Below are 25,196 nucleotides of genomic sequence, written 5' to 3' on the forward strand. Positions count from 1 at the left end.
AATACGATTCTTAAGGAGAGTGACCATGTGGCACGACTCAGCCTCTCTTCCTCAAAATTGATTTTCATAAAGGGTTTCTTCGACAAAAGACATAAGTACAGATCTAATTTTTATTTCATTCCTGGTTGTCTAAAACAGTAACCAATTTCAGTAACCAATTTCAGACCGAATAACTTATTTGGGTTCCAGTTACTTGCTTTGGGACCAAGTAAGAAATTGGGTTCAACATATTTCATCTCTGGATTTGATTAAGTCATAAATCAGACCCTACTGGACAAGTATAATATCCAACAATTAGTAGTAAGGTAATAAGATGTAACAAAAACCCAATTTATTACAATCAAAATGCAGCAACATTCCCAATGCTGCATTGACAAATCAAGTCTAAACTTCAGATAAAAACCATCTCTCTGAAAACCAACAGAATATCACACAGGCAACAGCAACACCATACAAATCCACTGGGTAGAAACATTCATTTGCTATATAAATGTACATAAAATCCCATACAGTTCTCCCTCTCCCCTTCCCCCTTAGAAATGGCATACATGGATAAAATCTGCATATGGGATAAGGAGGGGAATCACCTCTTTTTAAACAGCTCTCCATCACGAAGTTGACATCAGCCTTCTCCAGACAAATTCACGCTATAAAACTGATGGTGAGCTTGGCCAGATAAATATCATCACCTTTGCCATTTTCTCTCTGAAACAAATAAGGTTTCAAGCTGTAAGAGATTGGAAATGAAATGCATTACTTAAACTAATTTTGAAAAACAATATGACCGTCTTGACAAGAAATTATTGTCACTGATAGAGAGAAATAGAGGAGCGTTGAAGATTGAACAACTAATCACTGAAGAAATGCTCCTGAAATTTGAGAGCAGTCATTTAGATGACAGAAGTGCCCAAATATTTGTTTTCTAGAGGAGAAAAAATACAAATTAAACCTTTCAAATCAGAAACCTAACTGTTAGGTTTTACATGGTGAAATACCGACATGCCAAACCTCGGTTGTATCCACTATAAAGCCGTGACAATAAAAATGCAATCTAATTTAAGCTATAGGCACGTATTGTTTTTCCGAAATCGAGTGGTGCTTTTGCCAGGGTGGAACTTTTTATTCCACACTCATGATGTAACAACTATGCTGCCTTGATTTTTTTTATTTTTTATTTTAACATGAGTAGAAAAGAGCAGCCTTGAAATTATGACAATGTATAGGTTCCTACAACTAAAATAGAAGGATTTCTTCCCCTTTTTACAGGCAAGCTTGGATTGAGCTCTTGAGAGCCATCGCTGACTCTTCACAGCATCGTAGGGGCCGGGCCGGGCCGGTGCAGGCCCACACATGGATCTTTCCTAGTTAAACTAGGACCTTAGTTTGGAATTTTCTAATTATGTTGGAGTCTTATTTAATAAATTTTAATTTGGAGAAAAGTGAAGAATAGAAGGTACTATTAGAATAAAGGAAGTATATAATATGTAGCTTTTAGAAACTGGTTTTTTCTTGTAAGAAGGCACTCATTGGTGTGAAGAGAAGTCGTGTACAGTTTTGCCTTGGGAGTAATATTGAAAAAGAAATTTCTCTCATCTTGATATGTGATTTGTGTTTCTTTGTTTTATTTTGTTTTATTTTTTTTTTGTTTTTGCTTCCTCCTTTGATCTTTGTTTTTAACAAGTGGTATCAGAGCTTTGCGCTTTGATTTTTGTTTTCAACAAGTGGTATCAGAGCCACGGGTCAGAGACTGATGTACGTAGCCGATCAAAGTTGATCAAGCCTCTAGGAACGAAATCCGACACGTCTGCGCTGAGGGATTGGACGCCAAAGTTGTAGATCCGAGATCCAACTTCAAGTTTGCCACTTCTCAGAAGCTCAATCAAGGAGATAGATTTCGCCAATTCGGTCAATAGGATTGAGAAGCTGAACAACACAAATTATCAATACTAGAAATCTTGCATAGAATCGTGTCTCCAAGTGCAAGATTTATAAGACATAATGAATGGTTTGGAAACCACTTCTCTCCTAACGAAAGTGCCGAAACCGCAGAGGTTTTGAGGAAGTCGAAGATCAAAGCCGATAAAGCCATGTTCGTGTTGAAGGCTACCATTCGGAGGGATTTTCTCGATTATACTCGGGAGGCCAAGACTTCGAAGGAAGCATGAAAAGTCTTCGGCTCTTTGCTACTTTATTTTCATAAACAAACGACGTAAGACTACTGACTACATATAACTGAAAACTAGATAGGTTCCAAATCTTGTGGGAATACATCGATTCCCGAATATATCATAAAGGAGAAGAAGATCTGTTATCAAATATCGTAATTCGATGAAGAGTCCAAGATTTCAGAGACGCGGATGCAAAAAATTATATTCCGAGGATTAAAACCCGAGTATAGTGGTTTCAGCACACCAATCCAAGGATGGCTGTGTCAGCCAACATTAATTAAATTGGAGAGTATCTTGGCAAATCAAGAGAGTTTGGCCAAGTATATGGCTAGATCTACGATAGAGGAGAACAGGAAGGTTCTCTTCGCTGGCCGAGGAAGGAAGTTTCAAAATTTCAAGAATCGGAAAGATAAGGCGAAGGCAAGATAAGATCAAAGACAAGAAAGTTCAGATCAAGGGGAGCCTCAAGCAGCCGTGGTTCTGAGAAACAAACTCAGAACTCGGGACAAAGATAGACGTGCTACAATTGTGGTAAGCCGGGCCACTTTGCTAGAAATTGTCGTGCACCAAAGAAAAAGAATGAGGACGATAATACTACAACATCTGAAGAATCCCAAATGTATGATTGCGATAAAGAGTGGAGTGCTTTCTCTATTGAAGAACATGCTAATTCATGTAAAGTAGCTCTTATGACTATAGAGGTCGTGGATGTCCAATTCTGAGGACACAAACAATGGTGACCGAATAGTTGATTCGGGATGTTCAAATCACATCACAAATACTTTGTCCGACAATGACTCTAGTGGAGGCAATGCCGAAGCAACAAAATCGGAGGTGATTCAACTTCAATGAGAAAGATTTCGCCAATTCGGTCAACAGGATTGAGAAGCTGAACAACACAAATTATCAATATTGGAAACCTTGCATAGAATCGTGTCTCCAAGTGCAAGATTTATAAGAGATAATGAATGGTTTGGAAACCACTTCTATCCTAACGAAAGTGTCAAAACCACAGAGGTTTTGAGGAAGTCGAAGATCAAAGCCGATAAAGCCATGTTCGTGTTGAAGGCTACCATTCGGAGGGATTTTCTCGACTACATTCGGCAGGCCAAGACTTCGAAGGAAGCATGAAATGTCTTCGGCTCTTTGCTACTTTATTTTCATAAACAAACGACGTAAGACTACATGTAACTGAAAACTAGATAGGTTCCAAATCTTCAGGGAATACATCGATTCCCGAATATATAATAAAGGTGAAGAAGATCTGTTATCAAATATCGTAATTCGACGAAGAGTCCAAGATTTCAGAGACACGGATGCGAAAAATTATAATCTGAGGATTAAAACCCGAGTAGTGTGGTTTCAACACACCTATCCAAGGATGGTCGTGTCAGCCAACATTAATTAAATTGGAGAGTATCTTGGCAAATCAAGAGAGTTTGGCCAAGTATATGGCTAGATCTACGATAGAGGAGAACGGGAAGGTTCTCTTCACTGGCCGAGGAAGGAAGTTTCAGAATTTCAAGAATTGGAAAGATAAGGCGAAGGCCAGATAAGATCAAAGACAAGAAAGTTCTGATCAAGGGGAGCCTCAAGCGGCCGTGATTCTGAGAAACAAACTCAGAACTCGGGACAAAGATAAGCGTGCTACAATTGTGGTAAGCGGGGCCACTTTGCTAGAGATTGTCGTGCACCAAAGAAGAAGAATGAGGAAGATAATACTGCAACATCTGAAGAATCCCAAATGTATGATAGCGATAAAGAGTGGAGTACTTTCTCTATTGAAGAACATGTTAATTCATGTAAAGTAGCTCTTATGACTATAGAGGTCGTGGATGTCCAATTCTGAGGACACAAACAATGGTGACCGAATAGTTGATTCGGAATGTTCAAATCACATCACAAATACTTTGTCCGACAGTGAATCTGGTGGAGGCAATGCCGAAGCAACAAAATCAGAGGTGATTCCGAGAGAAGAAATCTAAAGTCTGCAGATGTAGCGTATGTAGCGACAGCAGTTCAAGAAGTCGGTATTATCGAACCGATATCATTTGAAAAGGCCCAAGGTGTTCTTGGACGGAAAAAAGCAATGGAAGTGGAGATCCTAGCCTTGAAGCAGAACAAAACATGGGATCTAGCTCCACTAGCAGCTGGAGTGTTACATATTTCGTGTAAGTGGGTGTAAAAGGTAAAGACCAAAGCGTATGGATTGGTAGAAAGGTTCAAGGCAAGACTTGTTGTTCAAGGATTCTCTCATAAATACGGGCATGACTATGATGAGATGTTCAGTCCAGTTGCCAAAATTACGATGGTACATGTGCTCATTGCCCTTGCTGCTTGTAAAGGGTGGCAGTTGTGGCAGATAGACGTGAAGAATGATTTCTTGCATAGTAAAGTGGATTAGGAAATTTTCATGGAGCAACTCAGGGGGTTCAAAAGTACCAAAAATCTGCAGAAGGCTTTGTATGGTCTGAGACAGGCTCCAAAAGCATGGTACCATAAGATAGCCGAGTTTCTTGCCGCTTTCGAAGGGTTGAGCTATAAGAAGTTTGTGAAGTTTAGAAAGGAACTTGACGTGACCAGTAAGAGTCAACGTTGAGGGGGAGTGTTGAGAGTGCCGACTCTACACGGAGTCGGAGGGGCCGGGCCGGCGCAATGCGGGCGGATGGGCCAACACATGGACCTTTCCTAGTTAAACCAGGACCTTAATTTGGAAGTTTCTAATTTTGTTGGAGTCTTGTTTAATAAATTTTAATTTGAAGAAAAGTGAAGAATAGAGGGTACTGTTAGAATAGGAAAGCATATAATTTGTAGGTTTTAGAAACTGGTTTTTTCTTTTCATAAGAAGCCACTCATTTTTATTTTCATTTGAATGGTAAGAAGGCACTCATTGGTGTGAAGAGAAGTTTACGGTTTTGCCTTTGGAGTAATATTGAAAGAGAAATTTCTCTCATCTTCTTGATTTTTAATTTGTGTTTCTTGGTTTTTTTTTATCTTTGTTTTTAACAAGTGGTATAAGAGCTTTGTGCTTTGATCTTTGTTTTCAACAGGAACTGGAAGTACTGAAAGAAGACTGTATTAAAACATATCCAATCAATTTTCATAAGTAAAACCTATTATTATATATTCCAAACTCAAGGAACACTCTGCTGGAAATAAATAATTGACAGGAATAACGGAAGCATACCCATTGCACGAAGAAAGGGTCATTTCATGAATTGACATAGGCAGGATTTTCATAGAATTCAGAAGCATGTATGTATAAGACAATAAGAATTAGAACATACCAGTATGAGGAGAATGTGTACCATTCCCTTTTACATTCTGTTGCGCTTGTGACCCTGATCGTTGCATCCGAGGGGAGACTTGTTTGCCATTTGCAACTGGTAAGGAATGTCTCTTCTTGGTATAAATGTCTTTGTCTTGAACATCTGGGCTTGATTTAGGAGAATTGTTCATATGGGCCTTAGCCCTTGCAGACTCCGTGGCTTGCATGTAACTGGGAAGAGAGTTACTACTACTAATCCTTGGCTCATGATCAAAAGAGTTCCGTCTCTTTCCATATTTCTGGTCCTTTGGCAATTCCATACTACTTTTTGCACCCGAATCAACATGATTCGATGGTGACCTCTTGCCTACTGACTGTGACCTTCGCTTTAGTTTACTGTTATCCGATTTGCTCCTTTTGGCGTTCACAGATATCTGACTTGATGGTGTTCCTTGCGACTCGAGAACACTTACATGGCTTCTTGGAGATCCTACTGGAGATGAACTGTCTAGAGGTTGATTTGTTAAAATGTCCAGTTCGGTCTGCATATCCGACGCACTTTGCTCGAAGGGCTTCTGCTCTGCCTGTGTGGGGTCCACAACTGCAACTGAATCGGCATAATTGTCATTCAAGTCCATGTATGATGAATTAGGCAGGTTATCTGAGACCAAGGAAGGATTTTTGGCTTTAGCATCCAGATTTCCAAGATTAAAATCATCATCAGTAGTGTTGTTTGCATCAGGATTCCCTCTATCTGTATTGTTGATTTCATGTACAATGGCCCCACCTTCAATTTCAGATCTCTCTAGCGAATCAAGTGTGGAAGAAATAGAAAGTTCAGTGCCACATTCTGAACCCACAATTTGTATTCTCGGATCATGAGATATCAAATCTTCTGTCTGGCTAAATTCAGTAGTCTTTGTGGCCGAATCAACATGTGATATAGGGGAATTTGAACCTGATTCTACTCCATCATCACGATAAGTAGGAGTGACTGACCTATGTGAAATGGCATTCGAGGTGAGCTCTTCAAATTTCGACTGGACAGCAACAAATGCTGGATTGCATGCCTTTCTTGGCCCAAATGCGGACTTCTTGCCCTCAGTCTCGAGTTGTTCAGAGGCCAACCTTTTTGTAGTACGAACTGAGTTCTCTCTGACCTCAGGTTTATGAGAAATAGAACCAAGTGCTGATTGCAAAGTTTCATCAGATTGAATTGGTATTTGACTTGAATAAGAGTTTGGAGTTTCATTGGGAGGCTTCCTGGTCTTTGTAGAGGTCTCTTCTATTATGCCCACACCTGTATCTTCAAGCTGAGGCTCCTTCACATCACTTTCCATTGCAGAATTGGAGCTTTTACCTAAACTAGTTATTGGGTTTTCAGCATGAAAATCAAAATCATCTCCATCATTAGTGATCAAATTCTCTTCACCATCAAACGGCTTTTTTGTTTCCTTAGTACCAGACTTTAAATCCCTAGACTCCTGGATAACTTCAGGCACCTTGGTCTTTTCTCCTTGATCCAGAGAAACCAGATTTAATTGTGGTATCTGCAGCTGAACATCAGATGGGGATGCAGACATCCACCGCTCCAACCATTGCCATGCCGAATTGGGTTTAGAAGAATCACAGTTAATGCGAATTGGTTTTGTCTTTGCTGTTGATTTCAAAAGCTTATAGTGGATATAAATATCAGTTCCCATTCAAAAAAATCAAAATGAGGCAAAAAAAAAAAAAACAATTTGATATTGTGGGCCAAAGGAAAGTGAATAATTGACAATACCTGACGAGCAAATCCATTGGCGAGCAACTTCTTGGTTGAAGAATGTGTTCCATTTGCTTCTGTGCTAGAATTCTCTTTCCCCTGAATGGAAAAGATGGATCAGACAGGACTACAACTGAAACAAGTGTGTTAATCTACAGAGAACAGACAATGATTCCTTTATTCATAAATAACGAGGAAAAATATAAATGTGATTTTCATTTCCTATTTATACAGTGCCTCCACTTCATGAGTATGACTAACAAAGAGAAACGATTCTGGGGAAAATTAAATAGTCACATTGCCTATAAGGACTTAGCCAGGTCAAAAGCAGAAGGAAAAAGGGAAAAAGATAATGAGATGAAGGAGGGCTCTTTGGCTTAAACTCATGGGTATGCTCTCCATTGACGCGAGTTCAAATCCCCCAGGCTTACCCGATGCATGTGGTTTACGGGTGATTGCGTGCATCCGTAGGGAATAGTCCCGACCGAAAAACTGGGGTGGGGATACCCTATGTCATAAAAAAGGGAAGGAAACATTAACAATGGCAATCCTATCACATCTACATTGGACGAGTCGTGGCTCAGTCAGCAAAGTTGCAATGAAGTCAACTATGTCTACTTTAGCTCCAAAGGTGCCTTCGGGATTGAAAAGAATCGGGTGTATCACAGCCCAAAGTATAAAGTTCGTATTCACTGGCTGGAACACTAATTTATCCGATCCCTGATATAAAAAAAATATCATTTTGTTGTGCTGATTAGGCATTCACTCAAGATTTTGCAATACAATACTCGATAAACAGTTTTTTTTTCCTTTTTGAAGTTTGCAATGCAATACAATACTCTTGATATGCAAATAAGGACTACCAAGGGGCTTGCTCTCTTGTTGTTTGTCTTGAGCTTCGCACCAAGCTTCTCTTGAATAGCTAACCCTTCAAGTGACATACGAACACGATGAGCGCGCACTAATGCCTGCATTTTGATAATGGCCTGAACACAGCGCAGAGTTCCCACAGCCTGTCGTCGGACCAAATGCCCGCGTACAGCGGCTTGCAACTTAACTACATTCTTAAGCTTGCAAAGAGCATTCTGTGACTGGAAAAATAGAAAGAAAAGAAAAAGAAAGAAAACCTCAACATAAGAACCAGCCAAAATAAGTTTCAGAAATTGGAAATCTAAGCGAACGAATTTACCAAATATCCCCTGATAGCAGTCTGGATCACAATAACAACAGATTCCTGCAGGTTATAATCAAAGATACTATTATTCTCAACGGAAGGCAAGGCATCAGATACTTTGAAGTCCACTGCGGCCGATGGAAGTGGTGGGGTCTCATCTGTCCATTGGGGCACAGAGATTTTCTCAGGAAGAGTTGAATTGGCCTGTGCATGGAAGTCAGTGGTGGTGGTTTCTGGGTTCTCTTTATTTCCAGCAGATAGCAGTTCTGAGATCACAGTATTACTCAGCACCCTATGCCTTGCGGATCTCTTCCTGAAACTCCACCCACGCCTGTCTGTTGAAGCTTTGCTCTAAATGGCATCAAACAAAACATTTAGAACCAATTATGCAGGAATTGAAAAAAAAAAAGAGAAATAACTGGACGAGTACAATGGAAAATAGTAATTTGCAAAATTCTTAATCTTCCGAGAAAAGAATCCAAGTGACAATAGCTATGTCATCCATTCAAAAAAGTGTAATTATTGGCCTGTTATAAAGCACAAAAATGGGAGTACTTGAGCAAGGAAGGCAAAATCCATGCGCAATGTTTCATGACAATAAGACTACCTTGACCTGAACATCCTTTCATTTCTTTTTTTTCTTTGTATTGGACAATAAGTTGATGCAGTTCTGCAAACAATGGTATTGGGGTTTGGACTTTGCTTATATTTGAAGCAATGTTTAAAAATGCGGATGCGGCGCGGAACACGACCGAAGAAAATCCCAGTCGACTCAGCACGACGTGGTAGCGTACTCGGTTGACGCGGCTGAGTACTCAGTTGATGCAGTCATAATTCAGGAGAGTCAAAGGAGTTTCTACTGACTGTGTAGGGCAAAACGCGGAATAAGGATGAGGTGCAATGCGGAATGCGGCCAAGGTAAAAAGGAGTTTACTCGTGTAAATTGTGGGGAACTCCCACACCTTCAAGGTGAGACACCTCAAATCCATGATGAGGGATGCCATTGAATCCTTGGTGAGTCACCTCAAGAAGGCTAGTGAGATGCCTTGGAAAATGTTAGTAAGTAGCTAACCCATCTATATTTTTATCTGTCATCTTTTTATTAGTTCTTGTGTTCTTCCATTAAGCAAGCATATTGTGTTTTCTAGTCGTTTTCTAGCATCATTTTCTATCATTCAGTCCCCCTTCCTCTAGAACAGTGCGATGTTATTCTAAATAACCTTTAGACGTGGTGGGACACTACGTTTTATACTTTTGTTTCTCCCTAGATTTATATTAGAAATCCAACTTGCAATTTTAATTTTTAAATACCATATAAGCCTATTATTTATTGTTTCTAAATTCCATGACAATTTTTTAGAAATTTATGTTGTCAACTTGGTGTTAGAAATTTCCAGATATGTAATTTCTTCCAGTTATGGAAATCTCTACGATTGTCTGTTGTTTTCTTCAGTTTCTCTTCCTTCCCATAGCTGTACTACACCAGCAAGGTTAGATTGCTAAATCGTCAACTTGAACAAATAAAACAAGAAGTTTGGCAAGCCTATCACAATTCTTTAGCCTTTTTGGAATTTCCATCTGCTGAGAGATGTAATCTCCACAGAGGTCCGAATCACCACACTCCAAACAAAAGGCATTAAGCAAGTCCTTTCAGACCACCATCTGACTCAAAGGGGAAAAAGGCAGAAGGCGCAGAAGGAAGCTGAGGATCCCTGCTTCAAAAGCATGCAGGCTAAAACCTAAAGGACAAATTGAATGCACCAAAACTTGAGCTGAACATATAGTCTTAGATTCCTTCCCTAAATTTTGCATGCAAGAGTTTGTTTTGCTGGAGCCACAAGAATTAAGGTTACTGACCTAGTAGGCGGCAACCTCCACATATTTGAGGTTATTTAGGTGGCTAAATCATTCATTGCCAAGTTCAAGCAGAAATTGAATCCAACTGGACAGAATGAGAAGAAGAAAGAACAAATCTACCTGTGGCAATTATCACAACTATTGCCTAATGTAAAGAAAACTAAAATGGAGTTCGCGCTATCAAGCATCCTACTACAGTTGAACCTCTTTAAATTATAATCCTTGAGACCAGCCTCACACCATTAATTTTGAGATGTTATAGCTTAATAAACTAAAATAGAAATTAGTAATTATGATAGTCCATTAGATAAAAGAGGTATGGGTTTATTTAGGAGTGAGACTATAAGTTGTTGGGGTCCTGAGGTTAGATGTCAGTTTTGGAGTTCTGAATTCTACTGAAGCATACTTTTCAGTCATTTGTTTCCATAGAACGTTTTTCAGACATCAGCCCCTGTTTTCTAGTTATCTTTCTTTTGTGTTGTCGTTCTGATATGCAAAACATGCACTAATGTCTGCATGCTTTAGAAAGTACTGGAGCCTCTAACCTATCACTATCTGCCAAGCCATCGTCCTTGAAGGGAGTTGGATGTTATTTAAAGGAACAGGAGAGGACCTTTTTGTTTATTTTTGTTAGAATAAAACAGGTCATAAAAGAAGAAAGCTTTAGAACAGCATCAGAAAAAAACAAGAGCTTAAAAAAAATCGTTCAGAATGATAAGAGAACATAGAGTACCATTTAAAATGGAGACATATGATAAAATTGGAATGATAAAGAGAAGATTAGTATGGCCCCTGCACTGCGCAAGGATGACACGCACAAATCGAGAAATGGTCCAACTTTTTACCATTAAAAAAAAACATAGAGTACCATTTAGTCTGTGGCTTAGTTGTAAATTTCGTTTTGTTTCAGCGGAAATGGCAGAAATGATTGTTTCATCCCAGAAAACAAAACCGAATTAGGTTCGGTTCAGTTTCGTCCGGCGATTCATCCCGTTTCGGTCTGTTTCGGCCGAAAATGCTGTTTCGTCCCGTTTCGTTCTAGATTTTGTATGGTTCCTCTCTTATTCTTGCCTCTTCTTAGTTCTATTCTCTTCTTCTTGCCTTTTCTTAGAATTTGGTATTTACATGGAAAGCCATTTAAGTAAATATCCATTTACATAAGATTTACACGTAAATAGAGAATACCACCTACCTAAGGGCGGCCCATTGCAGGAGGCTCCGCCATTGCGGGGTCTGGGGAATACCACCTACCTAAATTTATAAAAATTAGTTTCAAGATACAATTCTAAAAGGATAAAAAGCCAACATTCTGGTTCTAGTATAAAATTCAAAAGTTTTCGATCATTTAAGGCTGGGTCAAAATCTTAACTTCCAAACGATAGGGTATTTTTTCAATTATAAAAATTCATAAATTCTATCATGTCCAAACATATTAAATCCCAAAAGTCAGGTAAAAAATCTCATAATTAGGTCACTATAAATTTTTAAACTAGTCAAGCACTGGTCAACAAAGGCTATTCTCTGATTAGGTTGCGGAGGATGACCCTATTGTTCCAATTTTTAGCAATTTTTTATTTTTTGGATTTTTTTTTAAAAAGTTCACTATAAAAAAAAACTTTGGTCGCAGCGTCTTTTCCAAAACGAAACGTTGAAACGGCCAAAACGCCCAAATGTTCCTGTGGGAGCCGGTTTTTCCCGTGCTGCATAGGACGACAGGGGATCACCACATCGGGTTTCTATGGGAGTGTTATTTGATCTGCACTACTTACGAACTCGAGACCGTGGTCCTAACTTCGCAAGTTAGAGTAACTCAGAGTCGCCACCTAGGTTAGGGCCTAGGACCCGTGTCTATTCTTCCAAGGAAATGAGTAACGACTCGAATTTCGTTGGAAGAATAGTAATCATGGGTTCCTTTGCTCTGGGCCTAGAACTTTATATTTTGCTTTGTTTGCTTAAGGCACGGTCCTTACAGATATCTAGGTAAGGGTTATGGCGACAATCGGGGAAGGTGTTAGGCACCCCTCTTGCCCGAACGAATCCAGTCTTTTAACTTAGATTGGCATTTTTCGAAGAATTTGAATCAGGATAATTTATCTTTTTTATCCTTTATTTTGGTTATGCTTAATTCCAGAATGTAAATAAAATGAATTTATAGAGAAAATATGAAAATAAGCGGTTCGGTTCGATCCTGTTTGAAATCATATGTTACAAACCCAAGCAGAGTACTGCAACTGATTCCAAGTAGGCCCGCAAAATCAAACGGAAAAAGACAGTGCAGAAAGTAAAAGAAAGGCTGAGGGGTTTATGTAATAAGCTCTGGGGGCAACGGAGCCGGAGAACTTATTTCACCACCTCGTACCTTACTTTGTAAAGGAAATTGCAGAAAGCTGTAAAACAAAGGCAGAGGGATTTATATAAGTTCTGAGGGCAACGTGAGCCGGAGAACTTATGTCACCACCTCGTACCTTACTTTGTAAAGGAAATTACATTAAGCTTTTACAAAAATGTAATTTTACAAGTAAAGAATTGGGCAGCGTAACCGCATTGTGTTTGATGAGGAGACTTCAAGTTTGTCGAGATTTCGGCAGAACAACGACGCTATTTAGACAATAGGGCGTTGGGTTCTCCGAAATTCAGCAACGCAACAGCGTTGTGTTCGCGAAGGAGGCTCCGGAGCTGCGGAGAAATCGGCGGCGTATCGACGCTATATGGCTGAGAAACTCCGAAGTTGTCGAAATTTCAGCAGAACAACAGCGCTGCTATTGAAAAGCAGCTCATGGTTCTACGAAATTCTGCAGAACAACGGCGTAAAAGTAAAAGACGTCGCTCCGAACCTCGGAATTTCGGCGGAGTGCCGACGCCCGATTCGAGCTACTTAGTGTTTCTCTACTTTCTCTCTTCTAGAAAATAAAGTTAACTAGGGTATTTTCTGGATTTCTGCAGGGGTTCAGGGTTGAGAAATACACCGAAGCAGGGTGTATACACCACAAAACAAAACGGGAGAGAGAGAGAGAGAGAGAGAAAGAGAAATGGTGTAGAAACCACTTACCCCCCCCCCTCCTATTTATAGGCTGGGGGGTAAAAACATCTAAATTCGCCCAAAATTCGCCCTGGGCGAATTCCAATTTCGCCCATGGCGAATTTGGATGACATCATCTGGTCTTATCCAGATGATGTCATCCCCGGTTTGCGTGATGTTTCGTCTATTCTCCGATTTTTCGAAAAATGTGATTTTTCGTCTTTTATCTGTTTCGTTTCGAATGTTCATGTCTCTTCTGATCGAACTCCGATTCGCACGCGGTCAGATCTGTTGGATTCCTTGTTTTAAGGGCTTTCCAATGAATCTAATTTGCATGCTTTCATGAAACAAAGTGTCCTTTGGGTGCGAACAGAAACTTCCGACCCAAAGTTAACTTACCGATAAAAATGTCGTGTGTGAATGGGCTTACCAGTTTATGCCGTAAAAGGGGGGTGCTATAAGAAATAGGCTTTTAGTTTGCCGAAAAGGCTGTGTAAAAACAGGCTTTTGGAAAAAACAGGCTTTTCGGTTTTATAACGGCTTTTGGAAATTAACTTCTTCTGAAAACACTCTATAGAGAGATTTGAGAGAAACACAATTGGTGCTCTGAGACTCGTCATAAGGTTCTTCCTAGCGACACCTATCATTAGTACCGCCTTCACAGAATTGAGTGTCTACAGTTCCGTTCCACAAAACGGCGAACGAAATGGAATCAACAGCTAAAGTCTTTGGGAGAATGTCGATACACTAAAGTCTGCGGGGGTGCCTTTGTAACCGTGACCTCAAAGAGACACCCTCCATGGTAAGTGGATTTGAAGGTTTGAGGAGCAAGTCAAATTTGGAGTGTCACTGGGAAATATAGATCTAGCTTTGGTGGCTGTGATATGGAAGATACATTCAGGTTCTAGGGAGTGACACTGTGGAGAACACAAATATCGATTTAGTTCTGTTTCATCTGGAACATTCTCTTCTAAAATGAAAAATGGAATAGAATGTGGAACAAAACATTCTACCATGTATTTTGCTTTGCTCTGATGGTTCCAATTTGTTATGATCAAGGTTATAAATTTCGTTTCGTTTCGTCCGAAATTTCGTTCCATTTCGTTCGAAATTGACCGAAATTTCGGATTTCATCCGAAATGGAGGAAATTTTGAATTTCGTCCGAAATTGGCTTAACGGCTAGTTTGACTGTTTTTTTGCAGATTTTACAACAATGCCCCTGGAACGGCTCTTTTTGGTTTTTAACCATTTTAACCTCAAAATGTGACCGTTTATAGCTGTTGGGAAGGGTATTTTAGTCATTTTTAAATGCACAATCAATTAAAAACTCTATAAATAACCTTTTCCCTACCTTCTTATCCTCCACCTTCACATAAGTGATTCTCCTTCTTTCTCTACTTTCACTTACATTATCTATTCTACTAAATTTCCTACAAGTCTACCATCGTCTTCAACTCAATCCAAGTCTATTTTGGAGCAAAGGGAAGGCATACATTCAACTTACCACTACAAGAAGTCAAGAACTATTTCCAAAGGCTTATTTCAAGTGAGTGAAGGCTAATTTTTTCTTCTTCTCTTCAACTCAAGGTTCTCTTTATTTCTTTTCATTTTCTTTCTTTTATTTCTTACTTTATTTGTCCCCTTCTACTTCATTTTTTTGTAATTTGTTTCAATTTTCTTTCTTCTAATTCATTTTTCCCCTTCTTCTACTTCATTTCAGAATGAGTGGGTAGGGCTCGGGACCTTCTGCAGGAGCATCCTCTATTGGTTCGGCACCCGCTAGATCGGATGACCCGGCATGGGCCTACGGTACATTGGTTCCGGGTCAAAAAAATAAAGTAACTTGCATATTCTGTGGCAAAGTCATATCGGGTGGAGGTATAACCCGCTTGAAAGAACATTTAGCGGCTGTTCCTGGTGAAGTAGCATCATGCAAAAAAGTGACTAAAGATGTAAAATATCGAATGAAGCAACTTTTAGATGCAAAGAGAAAAGAAATGGCTAGGATGAGCCTATCCAGAGCAGAGGTTGGAGGTTTTTATGGCACACCAGACGAAGAAGAAGAGCAGGATGAAGAAGACATTGGCACAAAATTGCCTCAACGAAGAGGTAAGGAAGTTCTTGGAGAACCGAGTGGTACAAAAAGGAAGAAGAAAGGAATCACAGGAGGGATCAGGAATTTCTTTGCACCACGAACAACCCCTGAAGCCCAGCCAAGCATTAAAAGTGCTTTGGCTACTAAAGAAACAATGGATAGAGCAGTCATGGCGGTTGGCATGCTTTGCTACGATGCCAATCTCCCTTTCAACGTTGCCAATTCACCTTTCTGGCAACCTATGTTTGATGCTGTTAATGCCGTGGGTTCGGGTTACAAGGCACCTACTTATCATGCTTTAAGGGGTCCCATTTTGAAGAATACAGTGGATGAGGTAAACAACTACTTTGAGGAGATTAAGATGTCATGGAGATACACTGGCTGTAGCATTATGGCAGATGGATGGACAGACACCAAACAACGTTCCCTAATCAACTTTTTGGTGTACTGCCCTAAAGGAGTCATATTCCTCAAATCCGTTGATGCATCTGGCATAGTGAAGAATGCCGATGAATTATACAATATCTTTGAAAAGATTGTTGGAGAGGTGAATCCGGAATATGTGGTGCAATTTGTAACTGACAGTGAGCCAAGTTACAAAGCTGCTGGGAAAAGCCTAGAAGCCGCGTTTGGTACATTCTTCTGGACTCCGTGCGCAGCTCATTGTTTAGATCTCATCTTGGAGCATCTGTGCAAACCGACTGTATTTCTTCACATAGCAACCACAATTGAGAGGGCTCGGACGGTTACAAAGTTCATCTACAACCATGGAAGCCTCTTGAATTTGATGAGGAAGAAGTTCACAGGTGGGAAGGAGTTGTGCCGCCCTGCTGCAACCAGATTTGCTACAAATTTCATTAGCATACAAAGTCTGGTGTTGAATCGGAAAGCACTTCAGCAGATGTTTGTGTCTGATGAGTATAGTACTAGTAGGTTTGTCCAACACCCACTGAGTGAAGGGGTAGTTAGTACTGTGTTGGATAAATCTTTTTGGGACCAATGCAAGTACATTCTAAACATCAGCGAGCCTTTAGTGAGAGTGCTGCGTTTGGTAGATCGGCAGAACAAACCGGCGATGGGTTACCTATATGAGGCCATGGATAAGGCCAAAGAGAACATCAAGGAGAGGTTGAAGAGAAAATCAGATTACAATCCCATCTGGAGGATCATCGACCAAAGATGGGATAGGCAACTCCACAGTCCCCTCCATGCAACAAGATATTTTCTTAACCCTGCTCTCTTTTTCACTCCTACCTTCTCTAGGCACAGTGAAGTAACCAGAGGCTTGTTGGCATGCATCATTCGAGTGGTACCTAATGAAGGAACACAAGACCTCATCACCAATCAGATTGAGGATTATCGAGAGGCTAAGGGTATGTTTGGAATGAAGCTTGCAATCCGCAACCGAACGAAGTTGGGACCAGGTATATTTGAGTTGTTTGTTTAATTAAGTATAATTCATTTTAACTTTCAGTTTCTCAACAAATAATGCTTTACTATTTGTTACTTTACAGTTGCATGGTGGAATCAATTCGGAGGTGACGTGGAAGAATTACAGACCTTTGCGATCAGAATCCTCAGTCAGACCTGCAGTGCGACTGGGTGTGAAAGGAATTGGAGCACCTTCGAACACATTCACTCTGCAAAGAGAAATAGGTTGGAGCACCAGAGATTAGATGACTTGGTGACAATCTTAAGTTTCGAGAAAGGTATACAACGTAATATAATGTTTTCAACTCTCACCTCATCACTTTAAGCTTTTAAGTTTAACCTTTGACATTAAACTTAATGTTTTCCTTTTCAGGGACTTGTTGAGGAAATCATCTGCCACTAGTGACCCTTTGAGATAGACCATTTGGATGTCATGATGGATTGGATTGCAGAAGAAGAAGATGTCATATTCACGCCGGAAGACATTGGGTGGGAAAATCTTGAAGCATCTACTGCTATGGTTGGGGCCGGGGACAACGACGACGACTTTCTCATGCCTCTTGAAGAAGATGTCACTACTAGTAGTCCAAGTGGTGACGACGGCGGCGACGACGACGAAGAAGACATTGAGTATGACCATCCGGGTTATGATGACTGAAGATTTGTTAATACTAGCTATTGTCTATGTTTCACTTCATGTATCTCTTTTTTTTTATGTTTTTCTATGTATCAGACTATCAATTGGACTTGTGCAAGACTTTATGTGTTTAACTAATGAATATGCCTTTTGGGACACATATTTTGGACTATTTATTAGTTTTTCATCTTTTTCTATTGATTTTTTATTTTTTTGGATTTTTCTCATATTTTTTAATATATTTTTTGTGTGAACGAAAAGTTTCGACCGAAATGACCGAAATCCCACCGAAATTTCGTTTCGGTGGCCAAAACGAAATGGCAACCGAAACGGAATTTACAACTATGGTTATGATCCATTCCAAAAAAATTATAAAAAAATCAAAATTTACATTTTTGCATTTTTTTGGGATCTCCCTTTTTGCCCCTTTTAGTGATGTCCAATAGTCATTTGATGGGCATTTGATGTATTTTAACCCTCTCAAACAAATGGGATGGTTAAAAACACAACAAAATCCCTCATTTTGACACTTTAATAAAACACGTTTCTTTAAATTTTTTAACTAGTAAAAAAATCCCAATGATCGTAGCATCGTTTTAGGAAAACAACACTGGAACGGAAAAAACATAGGAGTATTCCATTCCAATGAACAAAATAAAAAGCCATTGAAAAAGAATTAATAACTAATGTGAAGAGACTTTATGAAATCTAAGGTCTCTCTCCAGGAAGGTATCAGATATCTGATCTAGCTTCATGTCATTCGAGTACAATCTTTGGTGCGGCAATCATCAATTGAAGGCTGAATTTCCTTGCATTCTCAAAGTCAAGAGGATAGAATGGTGTGCAAAGCTCCTTTTTGCCTAAATATTTTTTCATCAGAAGCTTGACACACTGGACTCCTTCTTAATGAATCCTTATTGGGCGGCAAAGTGAGGACAAGCAGATTTGGATATAAAGTTGTAGAAAATCCAACACGGATCGAACACGATGTGCAACAATATACCAAAAGAACAATGCAAAGAAACACAATCACACAAGATTTTACGTGGTTCGGCGCTGCCTACGTCCACGGGGAAAATTTGCACTATTTCGGTCTAGGTTACAAAGTCTCTTCTTCTTGGCCAAGAAAACACAAAAGAATAAAACCTAATCCCACAACCCTAACATGTGGCTTATATATCAACACCACTACATGGAGAAATTTACCGAAATACCCTTAAGAGAAAACCCAAAACTTAAATTTACCTTCCGGGGCGTGTGCGTCACGCACATTAGTCCATCAGGGTCTCCTGTATAATGCCAGAATACAAGACATCTGCACAACAAAAGTGAAGATGGTTAATTCTCAGTTAGATCCTTTTTCCAGCATTTAGTCCTGCCTTTTGCCTCCTCACCTACCCGTGGGGTGGAGAAGTACTCTGTACCGTATCATCATTTATGCCTTCTGTTGAATGGCTTACCTGGACAATTCTCTGGCGATTGATCATCTATGCAGTAGGTAGCGGATTATCATCAGCAAATGCAATATGTGTGGCGGTAGAGGAAATGGTGGATCATCTCTTTACCCATTGCAGTTTTATGAGGGAGACATGGGTTCTCATGTTTGATCTCTTTTGAGCCGAATAGGTTAGAGAAACTCTATTTCCAACGTCTTTGGCACTTGGGATTTTGCACCTTCCCTTACTGGGTGCGGGGGCATTGGGGCATGGCCCTCTCTGTAGCCTTATGGATGGTTGGGAAGAAGCAAGACTACAGAATCTTATCTTATCAAAAAAAAAAAAAAAAAGACTACAGAATCTTCAAAAGGTTTAGGATTGATGTATGGGTTCTACAACAACATATTACTTTTTCTTCGTTTATTCATTGGCAACAACAATTCAATGTCAACTATTTGCTTCTCCCAGGATGCTATTAGGATGGGTGTGATTTTATACTATAGACCTTCTCCTAGATGGTTTCCCCTCAGCCCTGTTTCTTTAAGCTGGACTTCGATGGATCAAGCTTAGGAAACTCAGCCCCTGCTAGGGTATTGTTGGGCTTCTTATTGGAGAAAATAGTAGTCCGAATTGCACTTTCTTTAGTCTTATCGGGGTGGCCAACTCCAACAAGGCAAAACTCCTTACACTCTTGCACGGTATGTGTTTAGTGGATCTGCATCTTCTTGATTCCATGGTTATGGAGCATGACTCTTAACGTCATCCACTGGTTAAAAGATGGCAAAGGCATTTTGTGGCACTTTGCTGAAAAATTGAGATCCTGAACAATGGCGATGCAACTCGGGTCGAGCTCAACCCGAACCCGACGGGTTGGGCTCAACCCGAACCTGATGGTTTCATATACAGGTTGAGTTTGAGATCTGTTAAATCGGGTTGGGCTTGCGTTGGAAAATACCTAAAACTTCACTTTGCAACCCGACCTGGACAGAACCCGACGGCAATAACCTAAAACTTCACTTTGCCCACTCGGTGGCTCAAATAGTGAAATTTCCACTTCGTTTAATGCCCAGGTCTTTACCAAATATGTATAACCTAAAACTCATATAAAGCAAGCTCTTATGGGAACCCTAATCGTCACCCTCCCTCAGTCTCTCGGCTTCCCATCCCGCTTGCTGCTCTCAATCCATGTCACTCTTCTCTCATCAAATCTGTTTGCCATTCTCAACCCCCATCGCCTCTAACCCCAAACCCAATAAGCCACCGCAAGAAGAGGAAAAAGACCGTGTTGGGACCGTGCCCCCATTTTGCATAAGACTAGGTTTTTGTTGCCCATACTTTCTCCAAAGTTCAAAGTGCACTCTGTTGGCATCTCATCAATCCATCGCTCATGATTGATTTGCTGAAATTGATCGTTGAAACTAAAAACCTTAAAGATGGCCCCTGTGTCGTGCTCTTGTGGTTGCTGCAGGAATGAGGATTTGATCTGTTCGCCTAAACAGAAAAATGGTATGAAAACTCTTGTCTTTTCTTTTCCGGTAACTTGCTCACTATATCAGAGTTTGTGTTCCTTTTTGTTGTTCTCCTTCTTGATTCATTTGTCCTTTATTTGAGGGCCCTCTGTGAAGCCAAAGTCGATGAAAAGATTAAAAAAATAAAATCACGGAAGAAATCGGGTTAGTCAGGTTGGGTTAGGGTTGAGACCCTCGGGTTGAGACTCAGGTCAGGTCGGGTTAGGGTTGATGAAATCCTCCCTCAAGTTGGGTTCGGGTTTGCCTAAACCCGACCCGACCCAGCCCGAGTTGCACCTCTACTAAGCAATATAGTGGTGCATGAGACTTCGTTCTGGGAGGTTTATCACTCTGCCAATGGCAAGGCAAATGCGCTTGCATGGAGCGAGGTTGGGAGAGTCGATCAGGCAGTGTTGATAATCTTACCCACTCGGGGGAACATCATATACTTTTACTGTTTTTATGGTGTTCGTTGGGGACAATATATGATTTTGCTGTTTTTATGGTATTCCTGGACCATCTCCATTGATTGTTTATTTTCTTCCGCTTTAATTAAATTTTCACCATTCAAAAAAAAACTCGAGGAAAAAAACGTCAAACAGATACTCTAGGCTTGTTTACTGACCCCCTCTTGCCACCTTCCTTGACCAAGGAATCCACCTCAAAATTGGCTTCTCAAAAAAATGTCAAGAAATAACCAACGGTGCAAATATCCAAAATCTCTTCTATCATACATACCAATCTGCAAGGGAAACCAATTCTCCTACTGATACATATGATCAAATTCCAAGAATCTTTGTCTACAACAAAGGGTCTTTGTCTACAACAAAGGGTCCTTGAAAGTTGGAAAATGTAACTCTAAAATCTTGACTTCATGCTAGGACCTTTGCTTCACTTGAATTCTTGATTTGCAACTACCAAGGTCAATCCAACCATAGCTCCAAATGATCTTTGACAATAGAAGTCAACCTAACCGTGCGACTGAAACATTTTAATTTTTCAAAACTCATAAATCTTTTCTAGCAAAGTTCATAGCCATTCCTTCGTATGGATGCCATCAGGAACATGCTAGAGCATGCTAAGGTGGTAGTCGAATTAATGGAGAAAGTTCATCAACTATTGCATCCAACTCCATGCACATCAAGAACATTATCATCTACTCAAAGTTGAACTAGGAGGTGTATGCTCAGTAGCATAGTTTTAAAACTCCCCCGGGTCATCGTGGACTTACCCGAGTCGACTCCTTTTACCTTGGCCGTGTTCCACCTTTTGCCCTACAAAGTCAATAAAAGCTCCTTTGACTCTCCCGGATTATGACCGCGTCAACCGAGTACTCAGCCGTGTCGTGCCGAGCCGACTAGGATTTTCTTCAGCTGTGTTCCGCACCGCATCCCCGTTTTAAAACATTGCTCCATAGGACAAGAAATAAAGCAAACAATTAGGCAATCAATGGGGAAAATGAAGGAAAACCTACAATATAGCCAACACTTTGAATTTATTGCCGACACATGTGCCTTGCGGTGTCCGACGCGACATGCGTGTCCACATGTGTCGACACTCCACTTTAGACACTTTTAAATATATTGCTTGGAGTGTTAAGAGTTAATGTGGGTGTGTGGACACCTATTTTTGTAATAATCAATAATTTTATGTGTATGTACGTGTCATCATATCTAGATTTTTAGATGCTGGCATGTAAAAAGATTCATATCCGTCTCGAAACTCGAAACACGAATCCATATCAACAAATTATGATTATATAAACTTTCTATTTTAGCCAAGTCCCTGTTTTTTAATTTTGGGGGTTTGTCGTGTATGTCAATATCAACATGCTACACTCGTCCGTGTCCACAAATCATAGAGAAAAACAAATTGATCTAAAGTACATTGAAAATGACAACGAATAACTTCTAAAACCAAATCCAAGAGAAGTAAATGATATGCACTCTGTGTGAAGGCCTTCCTTTTCAATTGCAATAAGGGAACGACGAAAAGGAGAATATCATTAATGCTTAATGATGTCCATTCTGCAAGATATCAGATAGAAGAGGCTTGTATAGAGAATTTTAGATGAACAACATAGCCACCCGTACAGGATGGCAAGTTGGCAACCAAGATGATTACGAGGAACTTCGACATTCATTTACTCGATTCGAACTTGATGACATGCCCATATTTAGTGCACAACATAGTGTATAATTCCATTCACACTGTAACGAACCCGAACCGGTTCGTAATGTGATTGATCTTCTTAGAGGGAAGATCAGCCTCTTGACCCACTTCGAGGGAAGGGTTGGTCTTCCTTCTTTTGCAAAAACACAATTTATGGAAACATAGAAAGATCTAGTTGCTTAATCTACCCTACCAGCCTAATCTATCGTACAAGTAATCTGATTAACAGATCTTCTAAGATCGGATATATCCTAAATCTAAACTAATTTATTCCACTATAGTGGGACCCATCTAGGAACGTAACAACACTAGAATAAGAAACAGTTTTTATGGTAAATTATGTCAGTTTAATGTTTGTACTTTTATGGATTCGTACTAATTTGAGACCATATCAGGAAACATTAATATCTGTTTTTCGACGTTTGCATAAATTTAGACTGATCGCGCTGACCTACATTGTATCAGAAACAACCACAATTAAATCAAACTGAGTTACACGAAGATCCATAATCAAGATGCTGGAAGAAGGTTAGATTTATCAATTTACACCAAAATTTCAAAACTCTATCATGCAATACAAACGAAAAAACCAAAAACCAAAAGATGACAAGAACAGAAGCAAAGAAAATTCATCTGTTCCTTCTCAGCACCACAAAAAAATCTAAAAATCATAGCACAAAATGTAGGATATTAGCGGCATTTACAGTTACAGAAATCAAAGGAAGAAAAAACTGGAATCTAAAGGTCCTGTTTGGATTGCAGGATTTTGTTGAAAAATTTTGGAAAATTAAAAAAAAAAATTCAAATTTTTTCTGCCTTTGCATTGTTTGATTACACATGAAAAAACAGCAAATTGAATCATCACAATTCAAATTTTATTTATAAGACCATCATTTTTATAATCATATCCCTCTAAATAAGACCCAACCAAATTATTAGCCTCTAAATTGCGGAAACAAAAAAAAATCTAGAAAAAAAAAATTTTCTTTTTTTCATTAGAAATGTTATTCCTGCAATCCAAACAACGCCTGATCGGAAAAAATGAGGAAATCAAATACCTCAGACGGTTCTACATCGTCGATTTCAGCAGAATCGCTCCCACAGGTTATGATCTTCAAGCAAGAGCTTGACGATCTGCCCATTTTTTTTTTCCGAGAGAAAAAAGGGGGAAAAATAATACCTATCTCAAATGCTCAAATGCTCGTTTGAATCTCTCTCTCTCTCGTCTTTAAGGGCAATGTTAACACCGGACTTAAAATCTTCCTGAAATATAGCTCAGAAACCTACTTGGCGTCCGGCATTTATCAGAGCCATTAACTCTCTCTCTCTCTCGACGAAAAAAGAGATGTGAGATCTGCTTCGTGTTTTTTCAGAATTAAGAAATCTTTCCTACTTTAAAATGAAATAAATTGGGCGATGTTTTGTTCACCCCCTGCAGGATAATGCGCCCCCCTTGAACATGAAATGACGTCAAAAAAGCGTTGAAATCTGCCCACAATTCACGGTAAAAGTGAGGCGTATTATCCTACAGTGGGAGCGAAAAGATCTTCTCCCAATAAATTTTACAGTTTGCATTATCTGTTCGTTAGACAATTGTCAGGACTTTTTCTTTTTCTTTTTTCGATAGGTTTAGGACATACGAGAAGTTGGACATACAATTGTCAGGACTTGGACATACGAGAGGTTGCATTTATTTCGCGATTTGAATCGTCGGTTTTGGCAGCAAAGAAAAGGTTAAGGAAATGATATGGTCAGACGCGTCTGACGGAGACTACAATAAAGAACTTCCTTTTTTTTCTGTGAGCTAGATTGGAATCGTGTTAAACAGTTAATGGGCGGTGATATGGTGAGACGGGTCTGACCAGAAAAAAAAATAATAATAAGCCTTGATCAATGGTGGTAGTGTCAACTAGGGCTGCAACTCGGGTCGGGCGGGTCGGGTTTTGGAGAACCCAACCCTACCCGAGAAATATCTCGGGTCGGGTTTTTTTTCGGAAAACCCACGATTCCCAAACCCGGCCCTACCCATGATAAATCTCGGGTCGGGTCGGGTTTTTTCACGTTGACGCAAATTTTTAAGGAAAATTCTTGTTTGGCAAGGCAACTCAACTCATAGAAGCAAAAATTACACTCACATTACACTTGAATCAAACAATGATGTAATTACATTCACATCACACTTGAATCAAACAATGCTGTAATCAAACAATGTTGTAATTACAATCAAACAATGCTGAATCAAACACTTAAATCAACTCAACTCATAGAAGCAGAAATTACACTCACATACAATAACATTGGGTGCGTGGGTTTTCACTTTTAACTTTGGGATAATTACATTTACAACCCCTCTAGTTTCTGACACATCCACTTCCACCCCTATAGTTTAAAACGTGACAAATACACCCCTGTAGTTTCAATTTGTTTAAGGTTTGCCCCCTCAGTTGAAGGTTCATCCATAGATTGAATGGTTAGGATGATCTGATGGAGCTGATTTTTTGGGCACACCATATCTATGTCAGGACCCATCAAATGAATGCTTTGGATCATCCAAATAATGTGGGCCCCTACCCGAATCCAAACACTACCAAAAAATCATCCAAATAATGTGGGCTCACATTGTTTGGATGATCCAAAGCGTTCATTTGATGGGTCCTGACATAGA

At 39.7% G+C, this 25,196-nt stretch overlaps 2 protein-coding genes and 1 pseudogene across 2 annotated transcripts; 2 read left to right on the plus strand and 1 right to left on the minus strand.

Moving 5' to 3' along the window:
* Positions 1-316: 316 nt before the first annotated feature.
* Positions 317-23,884, minus strand: LOC143886406 (protein IQ-DOMAIN 32-like). The gene is made up of 6 exons (XM_077390370.1): positions 23,590-23,884; positions 8,391-8,726; positions 8,065-8,292; positions 7,220-7,300; positions 5,456-7,109; positions 317-705 (listed from the first exon to the last, which is right to left on the minus strand). The coding sequence occupies exons 1-6, from the start codon at positions 23,671-23,673 to the stop codon at positions 686-688; spliced, it is 2,403 nt and encodes an 800-aa protein (XP_077246485.1). The 5' UTR covers positions 23,674-23,884; the 3' UTR covers positions 317-685.
* Positions 10,962-11,075, plus strand: LOC143886963 (U6 spliceosomal RNA; annotated as a pseudogene).
* LOC143886919 (uncharacterized) lies at positions 13,366-17,162 on the plus strand. Its single transcript, XM_077391095.1, has 4 exons — positions 13,366-13,459; positions 16,067-16,771; positions 16,862-17,056; positions 17,152-17,162. Exons 1-4 carry the CDS (start codon positions 13,366-13,368, stop codon positions 17,160-17,162), a joined length of 1,005 nt encoding a protein of 334 aa, XP_077247210.1.
* Positions 23,885-25,196: the final 1,312 nt, after the last annotated feature.

This window comes from Tasmannia lanceolata, unplaced genomic scaffold (assembly GCF_043159265.1).
Source record: "Tasmannia lanceolata isolate RefF3 unplaced genomic scaffold, GAP_Taslan_0.1 ptg000011l, whole genome shotgun sequence".
Lineage (NCBI taxonomy): Eukaryota > Viridiplantae > Streptophyta > Magnoliopsida > Canellales > Winteraceae > Tasmannia > Tasmannia lanceolata.